Source organism: Protopterus annectens, chromosome 9.part0, assembly GCF_019279795.1.
Source record: "Protopterus annectens isolate FY-2018-M chromosome 9.part0, PAN1.0, whole genome shotgun sequence".
Lineage (NCBI taxonomy): Eukaryota > Metazoa > Chordata > Ceratodontiformes > Protopteridae > Protopterus > Protopterus annectens.
Genome location: NC_056743.1, coordinates 446,766,158 through 446,782,964, shown reverse-complemented (window position 1 = coordinate 446,782,964; position 16,807 = coordinate 446,766,158). Strand labels below are relative to the sequence as shown.

The window sequence follows — 16,807 nt, the reverse complement described above, 5'->3', positions numbered from 1 at the left end:
AAATGGATAGGACATTGCATACATTTCTGTTACACGCATCATGGGAAACCGGTACCTGCTAGCATTAGGTCCCACTCCACCAGGGCTACAGCTACATCAGCAGCCTTTCTCAGGGGGGTGCCAACCAAGGATTTTCTGGAAGCTGCAACTTGGAGTTCAGTGCACACCTTCAACAAACACGATCACTTGCCTCTATATTCTAAGACTAGAGCTGGTTTTGCCACTGCAGTTTTGCATGGCCTACTAGCTTCTTCTAATCCTGTTTAACTTCACCACCCCATCCATAGCTTTGGGATTCAACCCAAGTGTGATGACTGCAGCAGGGTAACATGATGAACATAGTACAGTTTTGTACCTACCATAAATGTAGATGTTCGAGTGTTCACCCTGCTGCAGTCCAGGTTACCCTCCCTCCATCCCCTCTGAACTAGCTGAACTTATCTATACCACTCTATCCTATACAACCTCTGTGGTGTATTTGCTTGTGACTGAAGGTATTGTTTTATTTTTATATGTATATTTTGATATAGCAATATGTATTGCCTACCTATTGGGGGCACCTGACATCTGGGGCAAGAAAAACTGAAGAAAATGGCGTTGGATGCCTCTTATATACCCCTGGCGCACTGACGTCAGGGAAGAAGCGACAGCAACCGACGCTGGACCAAGACTTTGGAACTCTGGCCGACTGCGGGGACCGCCTGATGGCAGGATAAGCCGTAAGCCAAGTGTGATGACTGCAGCAGGGTGAACACTCAAACATCTACATTTATGGTAGGTACAAAACTGTACTTTTCTGTTAGCCACATGCTGCATGCTGTCCATGTTTGCTCTAGAGGCTGCTTGAAACCATGCTGTTATCACTTGGAAGCATATTTGTGTGCCTTTCTGTAAGCTTGTGTATGCAACAAATTTCTGTCAACGTTAAATCACTGTCTCGAAGAAAAATCTTTCACACTGCAGCATTAACAGCACACACAAGCTTGTCCTTCATCAACTCTTCTTTCACTTGACCAAATCTGCACATTTTAGCTTTGTTTCTCAAGTCAGTAATGTAAGCTGCAAAAGTATCTCCTGGCTTTTCGTCTCTTGTATAAAATAAGTCTCTCTCCAATGTAAGATTTTTCTGGGGGTTACACATTTCTCTAAATTTACATTTCATGTACTCAGGGTCCTCCCTTGATTCAGCTTGTACAATAATATGACTGTTTTCCCCTTCTCCTACCTATAGTGCTGGTGCAAACACAAATGAACGCGGTCTTTCATTGGCTTCCGACCCCGTTAGATTAAGCAGAATAAATGCCCTCGTATGTGCATCATTATCAGAAAAAGCTGCTTGTATGAAAACATCGTATTCCTGCTCAAATACTCTCCAATTCTCTACAGTGTTATGATCAAACACAAGTGGACTGGGTCTGCGAAATGCCTCTGCCATGCCAACACACTAATAAAAATCCTTGGAATTATGTACAAACATAGTCAGAAATTTCTAATTATGCTCAGCAGCACACTAGACCCTAAGAATTAACTGCACTTTGTGAAGCAAGTCTGCGTAGCACAAGAACACTTTGAAATCACTGTACTTTGCAAAACCATTCTTAGTATAAGAAACGCTTGAAAATGACCACTTTGCGAATGAACTACTCCCAGCACAAGAAACTTCTCAAAATGACTCTATTTTGACTGCACTTGGCGAAAAAAACTGTACTTTACACACAGTAAACTCCTCAAAATAATTGTACTGTAATAAAGCACACCCTACAAATACTTTGCACACGTTTAGATACTTCGAACAACTCTAGTTATACTTTATTTATTTATTTATTTATTTAAATTTGTTGACCGGGAGTGTCCGACTGGACGTGGGTCCATTTTCAGCGGAGGCCCGGGGAGAAAAGCTCCACAGTAAAATAGACAAGTAGTTACACTGGATTACATAGCTATTAACAATTTAACATAGAAATTACTTACAACATATTTACAGATGAACAACATAGTACATCAGTAGACAACTAGAATCTTTATCTGTGAAGTACATAACAGGCATTAACAAATGTAACCATGACAAATTCCTGCTGTATAATAAGTACTAGGCTTATGAGCATCTGAGCTTGCTATCTTCAAGGTAGTTAGTGGAGGTGAAAGAAAGGTAGTGGTTGGATGGGGTGGGTGATATTAGAGTGGGAGTTGCAAGGGCATAGCCAGCATGTTTTAGGTGCGCTTTTAGTAAAGTTTTGAAGTTGGTGCATGATAGTACGGAGGTAATTGTGGGTGGGAGGGAGTTCCATAATTTGGCTATGGCGCAAGAGAATAGTGCTTCACCAGCAGAGTTATTGGCTTTAGTGATCTGCAACTGATTTTTCTTGCTGGATCTTAGTGGTCTGGTGGTGCGATAGGGTTGGAGTAGATTCTGGCGGGATGGGACATTTAGTGGATGGTTTACTAGTTTGTGGGCGAGTGAGAGTTGATACCACTGAAGGAGGTGAGGGAGTTCAAGCCAGCCCAGTTCAGCAAGTGAGAGACAGTGGTGACTACGGTAGGATGCCCCTGTGGTGAATTTGGCGATTTTGTTGTAGCAGGTCTCTAGCTTGTTTAGATCACATTGCCTTAGGTTGGTATATACTGGAGATAAAGTAGGGTGGAGATAAGGTGGGAATTTGCTATTGAAATCTTTGCTGCTTTGGTGAGAAATTGTTTATTTCTGTATAATGCTCCTAGTTTTTTGTGGACTTTTTTTATGGTCATGGATATGTGAATGTCAAATTTTAGTTTGTCTATTTCCACTCCTAGCAATTTTGTGTGTTCAGTTGGGTATATAGTGGTGTTGTCTTTTGCTGTGATGTTAAAGCGAGAGTTGTTTTGAGTATGTTTGGTGGGTTGGGAAGATGAGTAGTTTAGTTTTGTTTGGGTTGAGTATTAATTGGGCATCGGATAACCATGTTTCAACAGAGGAAAAGGCTTCCTGTGTGACTTTTTGCAGTTTGGGTAGGGACTGGGCTGAGCAGATGATGGTTGAGCCATCTGCGTATTGGATGAGTGTGCCATGTTTGAATAGCCTTAACCAATGCGCATTAGTAGCTCATATCAAAAAACGTGGTAGTTTACTGAAAAAATGCAGTCGCTTTGCTTTTCCATGCTCATTTTGCCCTTTTTATTGTGCTCGTTTGACTTGTATCATGTTCGTTATACTTGTTTTAACATGCTCGTTATGCAAATCAGGAGCAATTCTGAATGCTCTCATAAGTATTTTGAATAATTTTATCAAATGTGGTTTCGAACATTTTGCTTAATCAATAGTACATTGTGTTTTTTGTTGATAATGCGTTTTGTGCTTTGCAAATGCTTTGTTTTGTTTTCTTTATGAAGTAAATCCATTTATGAGAGTTTTAATTACCTGAAATTCATTTCTGACCTTTTATCACTCATTTCCTCAGGTTGGGATGAGTCATTCCTCTATATACCTCCATTTCTAACTGTTCACCTCATGGCTCGACTTCTGGCTTCTTGTTGCTCAGACATCCCGGTTCCGACACCATGTCGCTAGTCAGGTCAAGGTAAAGCAGATGAACGATTGTGGATTTGGTTCAAGCAGCTTTATTACATACAAATACACATCAAGATCGAGGCTTAGTAACTGAAACTTAAACTTGCAAACAGACTCACTACTGCACTTTTACATGTTAACACTCTGGCTCTTCTTTCAAAATGGCATTGCTGTCTGCACGTGCTCTCTATTTATATGCATGTGTCCTCACTTTGAAATGCTTCTTAAACTCAACACACCCTAATCTACACATTCCACTAGGTCAATGGCTCTGTCAGCTGCCTGTCTTGTCCATCATTCTGTAGATGACATTTGTGCGGCAGCCACCTGGTTTACTCCTCGCATTTTTTCTCGGTCACTACAAGCTTGACATTATCTCCAGGAACAGGGCTCCCTTTGGCTCCACGGATGTTCTTCGTGTTTCACTGTTGCAGTCATTACATTTGGGTTATCTTCTTGGAGTAGCCCTCAGTCGGCCTGATTAACAAATTCTTGGGTCCTGCGTCATTGCTGTCCCTTTTTCCATGACGTCAGGTCCTCAGGGGTATAAAACATGCAGCCGACGCCATTACATTAGTCTTTCTTGCCGTGCAGTGCCCGAAGCAGAAGCAGTTCGCAAGTGCCGGTCGGTCAACTCCTGAAATTTTCGTTTGAGTTTCAGAATCGAAGTCTTCAACTAAAGCTAAGTACCCCATTGGGGAAACTTTTTCTTGCTCTTTACCAATGTCAGTAAAAGTTAATAATTGCATTACTTGTGGAAATCAAATACCTCATAAAGATTTTCATTCGTACTGTATTCCTTGCCTAGGCCCTGACCATGATGTACCTCACTGTCAGTTTTGTGCTTTATTCAATCAGCGCACTATCCGTCGTTGGTATATTTTTGCCTCTAAATATTTTGGTTCTTTGTTTATCTAGAAATGTCGTTGGCTAGCCATCCGACTACCGGGATTTCGAAAAAACACAAAGATAAAGACAGAAACAGGCCGCCGAGGTCCAAAACTGCAGATGATGCTTCCCCTAAGCTAGTCGCCAGTTCGCCGGTACTCAGTGAGGTGCTTTTGCAGCCCCTGATACCTGCTACTTATGATTTGCAGGCCTCTACTGAGACCCATTTGGAGTCCGGTTTGCCACGAGATGCTACAGCTATGAAACTCGCGGATGTCTCTAACTTGGATGGGTCCGGAGCTGCTGTGCAGGTACTAGCTTCTGAGGGTGTATTCAGGCCTACGGACTTGCATATTTAACAGACTCCTCCTTCTTCATTTAGGCCTAAATCTCGAACCATGCCTAAAAAAATGACTCCCAGGCCGCATGCTCAGGCCTGTATGCCTAAAAAACAAATGATAAGAATGGCTGAAGATCTTATTACTCTAATCAGGGGAAGCCAACCTCCCCCTTCTAAGAGACCTAGGATTGAATTTGTTTATGAATCTTCTGACCAGGATTCTGATTCTTCTGATGATCTCGATTTGTCGTTATCTACTTATGAAGATTCTGATGTAGAGGACTCCATTCCCTCTGCTTCCCCTCCAGAGGATTTTTCTTTTGGTGAAACCTTACATACTCTAAGGGAGCATTTCTACTGGGAAAGCCAGAATTTTTCTGATTCAAAAATGAGGCTTAGGGATTTCTTACTCCTGCCTCAGCATAGGCCTTTAGCAGTCCCTCCTGTACTAGACATTGTTGATGCTTTTTTGGAATCTAGTTTGGCCCCTGATTCTTTGCCACCTGCTCCCAGAACACCTGACAGATATTACAGGGTTCCTGATTCACACAAGTTCCTTTTTAAAAATTCTATTGTGGATCCAGAGTCTATTTCACAGGGACCCAAGGGCATTAAGGCCTCTACTGCTAAAAATCCTACCACTTCTGATAGAGACTCCAAGGCAATGGATAGATGGGGTAAGAAGGTTTTCACTTTTGCAACCTTGGCCATTAGGGCTTTAAACTGCCAGTTTCATATGTTAAAGTATCAGCAACATGTTATTGGATTGCTTAAACAGAAAATGATGTTGATTCCTGTCTGTGCGGAAAATAAAGAATTACAGGATTTAATGCATTCTGCTGAACAGGTTGGAAAACATACTTTACAATGTGGATTTGATTCATTAGAGGCCTCTTGCAGGGCTGCTGTTTACTGGGTCTGTGCTCAGAAGGCATACTTAGCTTAAGGCGCAATCTTTGCCTGATCATGTTAAAGCTAAGTTGTTGGATGCTCCCTTAAATCAGGACAGCCTGTTTGGCAACAAGGCTGAGGAAGTTTTTAAAAAGATGAAAGATAAAGCTAAATGTATGCAAACTGTTAAAAGATTTCTTACAAGTTCAGCCTCCTAGACTTAGTAGGCACTGGCCCTCTAAGAATTGGTCCTTTCCAGCCCCTTCCAGGTCTTCTCAAGCCAAACCCAGACACAGCAGAAACCTTAGGTTCCAGTCCCAGGGGACACACAAGACTAAGCAGTGGGGGGTTTCCACACCCAAATCAGGGAGTAGTAAGAGACCCCCCCCTATGGAAAACTGTCTTAATGACTTGCTTTTAAAACTTCCAAGCACTTCCCAACTGAATGCTCCTTTAGGCGGAAAGATTAGTCTGCAGGCCAAAAACTGGAAACTCATTACCCAGGACAAATGGGTTTTAAATAGTGTCCCAAGGATACAGATTTCACTTCCACACCTTACCAACACTTAGCGGTTGGCCAGCTCTACCCCCAAATCAGTGGGCAGTGGCCCAAAATCAAGTACTCTCTATCTTAAGCATGGGGGCTATTCAGTTGGTACCAGAAGAGGAAAAGGGGCAAGGTATCTATTCGAGACTTTTTCTGGTACCCAGAAAAGGCAATACATGGCGTCCTATCCTGGACCTTTCTACTCTAAATACCTTTCTGGTGATTCCAAAATTCAAAATGCTGACTCTTCACCAGCTGCTTCCTATGGTAGGCAAAGATGCATGGTTGGCAACACTACACTTAAAAGAAGCATACCTGCTCATCCCTATCAGGGAGTCTTGCAGAAGATACCTACGCTTCAAAGCAGGCTGTGTACACTGTCAGTTCTCTGCACTGCCCTTTGGCTTATCTACTGCACCCCTGGTATTCACAACGTGCCTAGCTCCAGTCATTGCATTCTGCAGCAAATAAATATTCAAATATATCCATAACTGGACGATTGTCTAACTCAGGCAGAAAGCCAGGACATACTTTTGAATCATCTGGCTTTTGTTCAAAGGGTACTGACTTGTCCTGGGGTACACCATAAATGAAAATAAATCACACCTGGTACCCTGTCAACAAATTATATTCCTGGGAGCAAGCTTGAATACAACTTCCCAGGTAGCTTTCCTTACGCCAGAGAAACGGACTCATTTGACAACCTACTTCAAACAAGTGGCCAGAAAAAAACAGTTATCTGCAAGGCAAATACTGCAAGCCTCGGGGTTCATGGCCTCCTGCATTCTTCTAATTCTATATACAAGGCTGCATATGAGGAAACCACATTGGTATCTCAAAAGCCTATGGTGTCAACATTCACAGGATCTAGAAGCTATGAGTCCTGTCATATCTTGCTTACGCCTAGAGTTCCTTATGTGGGCAGAGGCCTGCGACCAAAACAAGGGACTACCATTCACACTACCCCCTGCCGCCCAAACCTTAACAGACTCATCAGACTATGCATGGGGGGCTCACCTGGCAGGGAAGTACATTCAGGGCAAATAGAACCCAAGTCAAATGCACCTACACATAAATCAAAAGGAAATGTTAGCTGTTACAGAATGCTCTGACAGCCTTCAAGGACCACATTCTTCTAGGACAATTAATGGTAAAGACGGACAACACCATGGTCATGTGGTACATAAACAAGCAGGGGGTACACACTCTTACCCCCTCTGCAAACTAGCCATGGCATTGTGGAACACAGCCTTGAGCTACCAAGTGGATCTACAAACTCAATTCCTGCCAGGAAAACTAAATACACTGGCAGATGGACTAAGCAGAAACCTCATGGACCCACACGAGCGGAAACTGGAACTAAGGATTTTCAACATATTGACAAGCAAGTGGGGCAGCCCAGATACAGACCTGTTTGCCTCTCCTCAAAACCATCAACTGGAAAAATTTTGCACAAGAATTCCCCACAAACTAGCTTGGAAAGTGGATGCTCTATCCTTCGACTGGAAAAAATCTATCAGTTTATGCATTTCCTCCTCTGCCTCTGCTCTCCAAGGTACTACTAAAGATCAAATAGGACAAGCCAAGGACGATTTTAATTGCACCAGACTGGCCACGCCAACAGTGGGTACCCCCTCCTGCGCAGTGTGTCATGCTTGGCCCCATGGCACCTGCCGCAGACTCCGTCCCTGTTTTCTCAGCAGGAGAACCAGATTCTGCACCCTCAGCTGCAAACCATGAACCTAGCAGCCTGGCTAATTACCTAATTTCTCCTTTACCACCCCTCAGTAAATCAGTGATGGATGTCATCTTAGAGGCTAGGAGGCCTAGTACTAGAAAATCTTATGCTGCAAAATGGAAAACATTTTGTACCTGGAACCAGTCAAAAGGGATGAGCACAGCAGTGCCCAATTTACCTCAGATTCTACAATATTTGACTGAGATGCTTCATAAGGGCTTGTCCTTTTCCTCCATCAAAATTCATGCCTCAGCCATTCAGCTCATTATAGCACAGATCCTCCCCTCTTCTCTCACCCACTGCTCAAGCAGTTCCTCAGAGGGGCCAAAAATTTAAGGCCACCGAGGAGAGCTCCAGCCTGGAACCTTAACTTTGTTTTGGAGAAACTCACTGTTCCTCCTTTCGAGCCAGCGGCTACTGCAGATTTAAAATTCCTTTCCTGGAAAACCTTTCCTTTTAGCAATCATTTCTGCAAGAAGGGTATCTGAGTTACAGGCCCTTATGGCAGTGGAGCCTTTCATCATCTTTCATGCGGACAGGGTGTCCCTCTAAACCAAACCCTCCTTCATGCCCAAAGTGGTATCCAGTGTGGCTCTTAATCAGTCCATTCATGTGCCTACCTTCTTTCCTAACCCACAGAACAAAGGGGAACGGATACTGCATTCCTTAGATGTGCACAGCAACTTAGATTCTACTTGGACAGGACTAAACCTCAAAGGAAATCTGAACTGTTGGTGGCATTTGCTGCAGGGACACAGGGGAAAGCTATTTCAAAGCAAACCATTTCAAAATGGATAGGCCACTGCATTCACTTCTGCTATAAGCACCATGGAAAACCTGTCCCACAGGGCATCAGACCCCATTCAACCAGGGCTGCATCTACCTCTACAGCCTTTCTTAGGGGCATAGGTTCATAGGTTAGTACTAAGCTAACTGCCCTTGCGAGCCATTTTAAGCCTAGCCAATTATCTATGAGACTCAAAAAACCCTGCATGGGACATCCGAGAAACTGCTACCTGGAGTTTTGTACATACTTTCACCAAGCATGATCATTTGCCAATTTTCTCTAAATCCAGAGCTCGTTTTGCCACTGCAGTCTTGCAGGGCCTTATAGCTGGTCCTAATTCTATCTAAATTCCTCCTCCCAACCTTAGCTTTGGGAATCTACCCATATGTAATAACTGCAATAGTGAAACATGAAGAACGTAGTACAGTTGTGTACACTTACCATAAATGTAGATGTTCCAGTGTATTCAGTGTTGCAGTCCTGGTTACTCTCCCTCCAGCCCACTTTCTTCTTTTGGCTATACCTCTACCCACTTTTACTATGCTCAAAAAGCTTTTTGGTGTGTATGCTTTTTTGTAGGAGTTATATCCTTGTATTATAGATATAATTGCTTCCCATTAGGGGGGCACCTGACATCTGGGGCAAGAAAAACTAATGTAATGATGTCGGCTACATGTTTTCTACCCCTGATGACCTGGCGTTTTGGAAGAAGGGACAGCAACCGACACAGGACCCAAGACTTTGTTAATCAGGCCGACTGAGGGCTGCTGCAAGCAGATTACCCAAATGTAATGACTGCAACAGTGAATACACACTAACATCTACATTTATGGTAAGTGTACACAACTGTACTTTCTTCGGCATGTCCTGTCATAAAGCTGCCCAGGATTCAGGGTAGCTGGGGAGTCTGACTCAAAAGTGAGGAATAGTGACATCTGTGTTATCCTGTGTCACTATTCATCAATATCCCTCCCTGCTTCCCCCATCTTGTGGGATCTAGAGGATGTGTAGATGTTCTATCTGGTGGTCAAGGTCTTCCTTGGCTGCTTTCTAGCTTAGGGTAAACTTGATCTGAGGGGTTAGGGATCATGGGAGTGGGAAGAGCTCGAGCCTAGAAGCGGTCTATAAAGTTGCTGGCTTGGATCCAGTGTTGGATCCAAGACACAAGATTGATGAAAGACATAGGATAACACAGATGCCAAGTTATGGTAAGTACATAACTTTTTTTTTTTTTGCACATTTATCAAGACCAAAGGACATTCTTATATAATCTGAAAAAGTTTTGACTACTTGCAGTTGAGCTTTTCAGTTTCTTATCTGATGAACTACACAATTTTAAATCAACTAAAAAAGAAGAATAAGTATTTACACGTTGTTGTTTTCTGGGAGCCAAATTGTATCCATGACATAATCTGTTAAGTTGACAATTTACTGGATTAAGGGTAAGATAAGAGAAGCAGTGAATGTGTCACCCTGGAATATCCCACTTTAACATTTTATCCCTGGTGTAATAGTTTGTCCTCTTATTATGGCATAACTGCAAAGTGGTTTGCCATTGTTTCATGGTTGGCATAATGTAATCAAGCGGTGTAGGGTGCATCTTACACACTTTTAAGCACTCTTTTTATCTATGAATGTGGGATACTGTCAAATGCTTTTTTATAGTCTATCCATACCATACTTAGATTCTTCCACTTTTTACAGTTGAACAGCATCTGAGCCTTTGTGCCATATGACTTTCTTTTATTATCTTTGTTCTATTGCCATGATTGAGATTTTTTTTCTAAACTGTCAGCATCAGTTCACGTGCATAGTTTATATGTCATCGGAAAGCAAGTATTTGTCTATAGTGTTTAATATAGCTTGCAGGTTCTCTGTTAAGTAGCAGTATTGTTTTTCCTGTTAACCAGTCTGGTGTCTGTTAGTGTGTGCTATAAATAGTTCTTATTCATGGCTAAATATTCTGGCTAAAAGTATTAACATCTTTACATGAAGTTAGGTACTGCATCTGGGCCTGAGGTTTTCCAGTTAAGAGCTTTTTCTTAACTTTGTTTCAAACTCTGTGGCCATTACTTAATCCCATTTCATGTACATTTAAACTTCTTATTCTTTCTTTTACTTGTTCTGTCCATTTAGCATCTTTATGTTCCACAGAATCTACATAGATGTTTCTCCAGAATGTGTCTAATTTTTTTTTTTTGGTGCAGGACTCATTATTGTAGACACACAGCAAATTTAATGTTGAAATTCACCAAACTTAAAATGTGATTTAGCTCTTTCATCTATGAATGCAGCTTTCATCATCATAAAATAAAAAAAAAACAAACATAATATATATAAAAAACGATGTAATTAACACACCAGCACTATTGGGATATTACATGATTAGAAAATTCTAAAACCATTAGTGCCAGTTATATCTCATGATCAAAGTCCTTTTTAAAGAAATGTACACCATATAACAGGAATTCACACCAAAAATATGCGATCAAAGTCCGAAAATGTAAGTAAAAAATATGTAACAAATACCATTCTTAAAAAATTGAGTGAATAAAATTCTCTACTGTCAATAAATGTAATGAAAAAATATGCTTAAATTAATATAATTTTAAATTATATGTAAAATAAACACATTAGCAAAGATTGATCATAAAGTCTTAGAAACTTGTAAAAGCTTACTTGTTGAAAACATTCTTTTTCAAAGGGCAGTACAGTTTAAAATAAAAATGTATATCTAAACTATTAATTAAATTTAGAAATATAAACTAGCCTTTAAGCGTAGCACACAAAGTGGAAACCATATCAAGACTTGTTCCATTATCAGAGTTGCATTTTAACTGTCCTTTAACTGTTTCCATTCAAGAATGACTTTCCATGGCCCACCTCTCCTTATATTCCCAATCTGGTCTAATATAAAATTTAAAACGGTGAGTAATATTTTTTGATATGCTTATATAATGCATTGTGCTCGTCTTTTTCTATTTATGTCATAGATGTGTTGATAAATTTTCTTCTTGAAATGTTTTACAGTCTTCGCTGTATAAAAGCAGGACATAATTGACATTGTGCTACATAGACCACCCTTGAACTAAAACATACATCTTTGATTTAAAGGTCACTGACCCATAGCCTGCAATAAAAATTGGATGACCTTCTAAAATAAACTTGGGTTACGGTGTCCAGAGTTTTTCATGCCACTATTTTCCTCCCTAATGCTCGTCTCTAACAAAGCTTTGAAGGAAAGGTCTTTTTTTGTCCAGTTTTGCCTAATAGACCTTGAAGTTTGGTTAGGGACTGCAGCACTGTGACAGAGCTTCGATTGCAAGACTGCTTACACAGTTTAGCCTCTGTTGTGCAGTAAGTAGTCAGTGATCCTCTCTAGCATTCTTGTCATCTGCTAGATGTAATTCTGATAGTCTTATTGTTAATGTTTTGAAGCCACTTAAAATAACGTTTTGGCCATATGCTTTTTAGGCTCATTTACACTTTTTCAGCTGAATGCTAAGAGACAGATATTTCAGCATTTCATTTAGGAGCAGTCAAGTTCTCATCTCTGTTCTAACTTGTGAAAAATAACTTTTGATGGTGTTTGTTTCAACCTGATGACTAAGAGTATTGTTTGTTTTTATTTACAGACAATCAAGATGGCTGGGATGGAAAGCGTGAGAATTCTGACCGGCCGCTGAGTAGCCAGGACATGACAGAAGACATTGAAATGTTTCAAAGCATTCAGGAGCAAGCATTACAGGTAATACCTCACATGGGTCAGCATTGCCATGTTAACATGACTAGAAACAAGCTGTGAGCTGCTCACTTTGGAATATTTGTATTGTCCCTTCTTAAGGAAAGGGGTTTGTTGTTGGCCTTGCATCTTGTACATGCCTGTGTATGGAACAGTGGGACATTTTTGTGTGTGCGCAGTGTATATGACAGGAGTTAAAATGGTTCACAGGGTCTGCTGTGCAGTTCATAATGCATCTAGTTTAGTGCTTTGATTTTTTTTTTTTAAGCTGCTGATGCATGTTACTACATAATAGTACAGCACTGTCTTTCATGGAGCAAGAGTATTTCCTTGTTTTCTGTAGTAGTTTTTTTAATAGCATCTGTGTACAGCATACTATGAAAAGGGTATTAGCTTGAACATCTTCAGGGCATGTGGTCATTCTCCTTTATTTTCATAATTTAATAGAACTTTTTCTAAAAAAAAAAAAAAAAAGAAAAAAAAGAAAATTTATGACTTTTCTTGGTAGTCAGTGTTGCAGTACTAATCCTTGGGTCTTCCTGGTGGACAGAAGCTAGTGACCAGCCCAATTTCCAGAGTCTTGCCCTAAGCCGAGCACTCAGTTGACCGTCCAGGCATTAGGGTGTAAGAAGGGCACCTGCCCTCACCACCTTCAGTTCTTTCTAGCTGTGCAGTCTGATGCGCTTCATATGTGTTTTAAATGCTGCTAGTCTGTCATTTGGCTTGTGTTTCCAGAGTTGTTCTGCTTCCAGACAGATGAGTAACCCACTGGGGAAATGTCCTCGTAAGTTAATGTTCAGAAAAGTCAAAAACTGTTTGTCCTTTAAGTAACAAATCCTGCGTAAGTATGTTCACTTGTTTTGCTTGAGCCCTCAGCATGATGTCTCTTAACTGGTCTGATTGTGCTTCTTTTCTTGCAAAACCTCTTAAACATGGGGCTGAAGTACTCGTAGCTTATATATGAGTTCCTTGTTGTTGGCTTCTTTGGTAGCTTCACAGCTTCCATCTTTTCCAGGGTCCAACACTTATTCCAGCAGCCACTGGTGGGATCCCAAAAAGCAAAAGATAAACAACCTATGGTTCCAGAAGAAGCAGTAAAAACTACTGCATCAGCTTTTATGTTGACTGAAGACCTTGGTGAGTTTCCTTTACAGCCACTGGGACTGGCGAATGCTAGGCTGAATCACTCTGGCGTGACCCGTTGGGAGGCTGCCACTGTCCACAGCCTGCCCACAACTACCTCTACCATTGGGTCTGGTATTGCTATGCAGGGATCGACTTCTGATGTCCAAGAAGTGGTCCCAGAACGAGATCCTGGGTATTCCCCAAGTACCAGTTTTCCTACTGAGTTTGCTTTCAGACAACTGCATCCCTTGGCCACACCTGTTAAATGGTCCGTAAAATCAAAACACGCTCCCACCTTGACCTCTGTACTGCCCTTGGCATCCACATATCAGACTGAAGTCCAGGATGTGGTCAAGATAGCATAGTAATTCATGGCTTTCATTAAAAACTGGAGAACTCTCAAAACCATTTGGTATGGCCTCTCCAGCTCTGACTAAAAGGTGTACAGGTAGTCAGACATGCCTTGAATTGTGGCCATGATGCTGTGACGCCCGTGCACTGGCCCAGCAATCAAGGAAAACCAAAAACATGCATGAGAGACTGAGTGCAAGGTTCAACCGAATACACAAAACACCATCCAAAAAACGAACCAGTACAAGGTAGAGTATGGCTGTAATATCATTTATTGATCCAAAACATACCGGTTTCGGCTATATTGAGCCTTCTTCAGTGTAAATAATTTAAATAATTCATTATTTAAATTATTTACACTGAAGAAGGCTCAATATAGCCGAAACTGGTATGTTTTGGATCAATAAATGATATTACAGCCGTACTCTACCTTGTGCCAGCAATCAAGGAGCCTCAATCCTCATCACTAACACCAGTGAGGGGCGTCCATATAGGGAAAGGATAATAAACACACACACACACACACACACACACACACACACACACACACACACACACACACAGTGAAGTACAATTTCCCTTAAGAGCACACCGAGATCACAATCAGTCTGGGGATGGTTGCTTCCTTTCTCTCCAGGTCCCCAATAAGACTCCCCAATGGCACAGCTATAGGGTCCAGATCTTAGCCTAGTGGGCAAGCTAAAACCTCCAGCACCCTCTCTGTCCAACCAGTGCTTCATGTCCCTGCCCAAGTAGCTGGCAAACACACACAATTTGAGATAGAGTTCATACAACCACACACACACTCCTGGGGAAGGCTGGCACAGGTTCTCCAGCTGTGTGCCCCTTTTACCCAGACTATACGGTAAAAATCACTGCCACCACCCAGCTAATACTTATCAGCTACTCAAAGGCCCTTATGAAAGGGTATCCAGTTATACTGTGCAATGTTATTATCCAAATGGTAAATGCAACCAGTCAAGACTTATTTGGAGTGACTTGGTACAGTATCACTGTATGCATGCAACATACTCTTAGAGCTTAAATTGTCTCTACACAAAACAGACACAGTTGAAAGGTTTAAAAATATTTAATAATAAAAACACAAGACAATATTTTTTACTACACAGTCCTAGCCAAGAGTTGAGAACACAGAGAAATGTTTAAATTAATATCGTAGAAAAGTTCTGACATCACAGAAAAACAAATCTGTCTAATCTTCCTATTTCCTAGCTATATCTAAGAGAAATCACAGTTCTAAAATAAACTTGCATACAGAGCAAGACAGTGCTGGTGATGAATGTTCTCAAGACAAATGCTCTCATTCTTTCTCTCCGTAAATTGATAACACAGTACCACTGATTCATTTCCGATTACATCAGTTCTTTCTGGTTTCCAGGCTAACAGACTCTGAGGTTAATGTCCCTTTGATCTTGCAGCTGGTCAGGAACCAGAGCAGTAAAAGAAATTATACATGCAAATTCTAGCCATTAACTCTGGCCTCAAAACAATAGGCAGAATTCCCTCATCCGGACATATATCAGCTCCGAGTTTTGACATCAAAGAATTGACTTGTCAGCTTTGTTACAGCAGAGTGCACTGTTGCATTTTTGCAGTTCAATATCCAATGCAGTCTTTTCATGTTTAAGAGAACAAGCCTGTGGCTTAAATTAATATTTACAAATGACAGAATTTTCTACAAAATTCTATCTGGCTAGGCTGGCAGCCTTCACCTATCTTCACACATCTCCCCCCTTGAGAACTCAAGCTAGTTTTTCAAATGACCTTTGAGAAACGTGGCTTGAGAGGGTTAGGTCTATCTGAGTATACTGTACCCCATTTGTTGTGTTGAAAGCCCATCTGCATTGCTAATTCCAATGCGGTGCTGCACTGACATATATGCTTGCAACCCTAGGCTCCATCTTAGCAACTCAGCATTTTATTGGCTGGCTTTGTTTAACCATGTTAAGGGGTTGTGATCTGTCACTACGGTGAATTTTCTTCCATACAGATAAGGCTGAAGTTTTTGCAGTGCCCATACTATGGCTAGACATTCATTTTCTACAGCTGCATAGCATCCCTCCCTGGGTTGGAGCCTATGACTGAGATAAACCACTGGGTGCTCTTCTCCCTCTGAAGAAATCTGGCTAAGTGCAGCTCCCACACCATGGTTTGAAACATCCACCTGCACAACAAAGTATTTGCTGTAATCTGGACTGGCTAGCACGGGGGCCTTCCCAAAGCTTTTATAAGCTTCTGGAATGCCTACTCACCTGCTGTGGTCCACACTACTTTATCTGGCCTGTTCTTCCTTGTCAAGTCTGTGAGGGGAGCAGCTATGGTACTATAACTTGGGACAAACTTTATGTAGTATCCTGCTGTCCCTAAGAATGCCCTCACCAACTATTTGATAACAGGTGCAGGCCATGCCTGAATAGCTTCTACTTTGGCAGGTTCTGGCCTGATCTTACCACTCCCCATTCTGTGTCACAGGTAGGAGACCTCTGCTATACCCACCTGACATTTGCTCGGCTTAATGGTCAACCCTGCCCTCTGTAGTCTGCCTAGCACCTCCCTGACATGTTGAAGGTGCTTTTGCCAGGAATGGCTGTAGATGGCAATGTCATCTAGTTAAGCAAGGGCAAACCCTCCTGCTAAGATATGATCTGCTAGCCCCTGGAAAGTTGCTGGGGTTTTTTTTCATCCCAAAGGGCATCTTTGTGTCATACAAGCCAAAAGTAGTCACAAAGGCTAACCTCTTTCTAGTACTGGGAGTCGAGGGCACCTGCCAGTAACCCTTGGTAAGATCAATGGTTGTAAGATAGCATCACCCAGCTGCTCTAGGGCCTCAATG

At 41.7% G+C, this 16,807-nt stretch overlaps 1 protein-coding gene across 1 annotated transcript in view; it reads left to right on the top strand.

The window, feature by feature from the left end:
- Positions 1-16,807, top strand: part of KAT6A (lysine acetyltransferase 6A) — a gene marked incomplete in the record, with an annotated part of 2,696,607 nt that overhangs the window by 1,433,996 nt on the left and 1,245,804 nt on the right. The window contains 1 exon segment of the mRNA XM_044082986.1: positions 12,371-12,483. Within this exon segment, the coding sequence (XP_043938921.1) occupies positions 12,371-12,483 (113 nt within the window).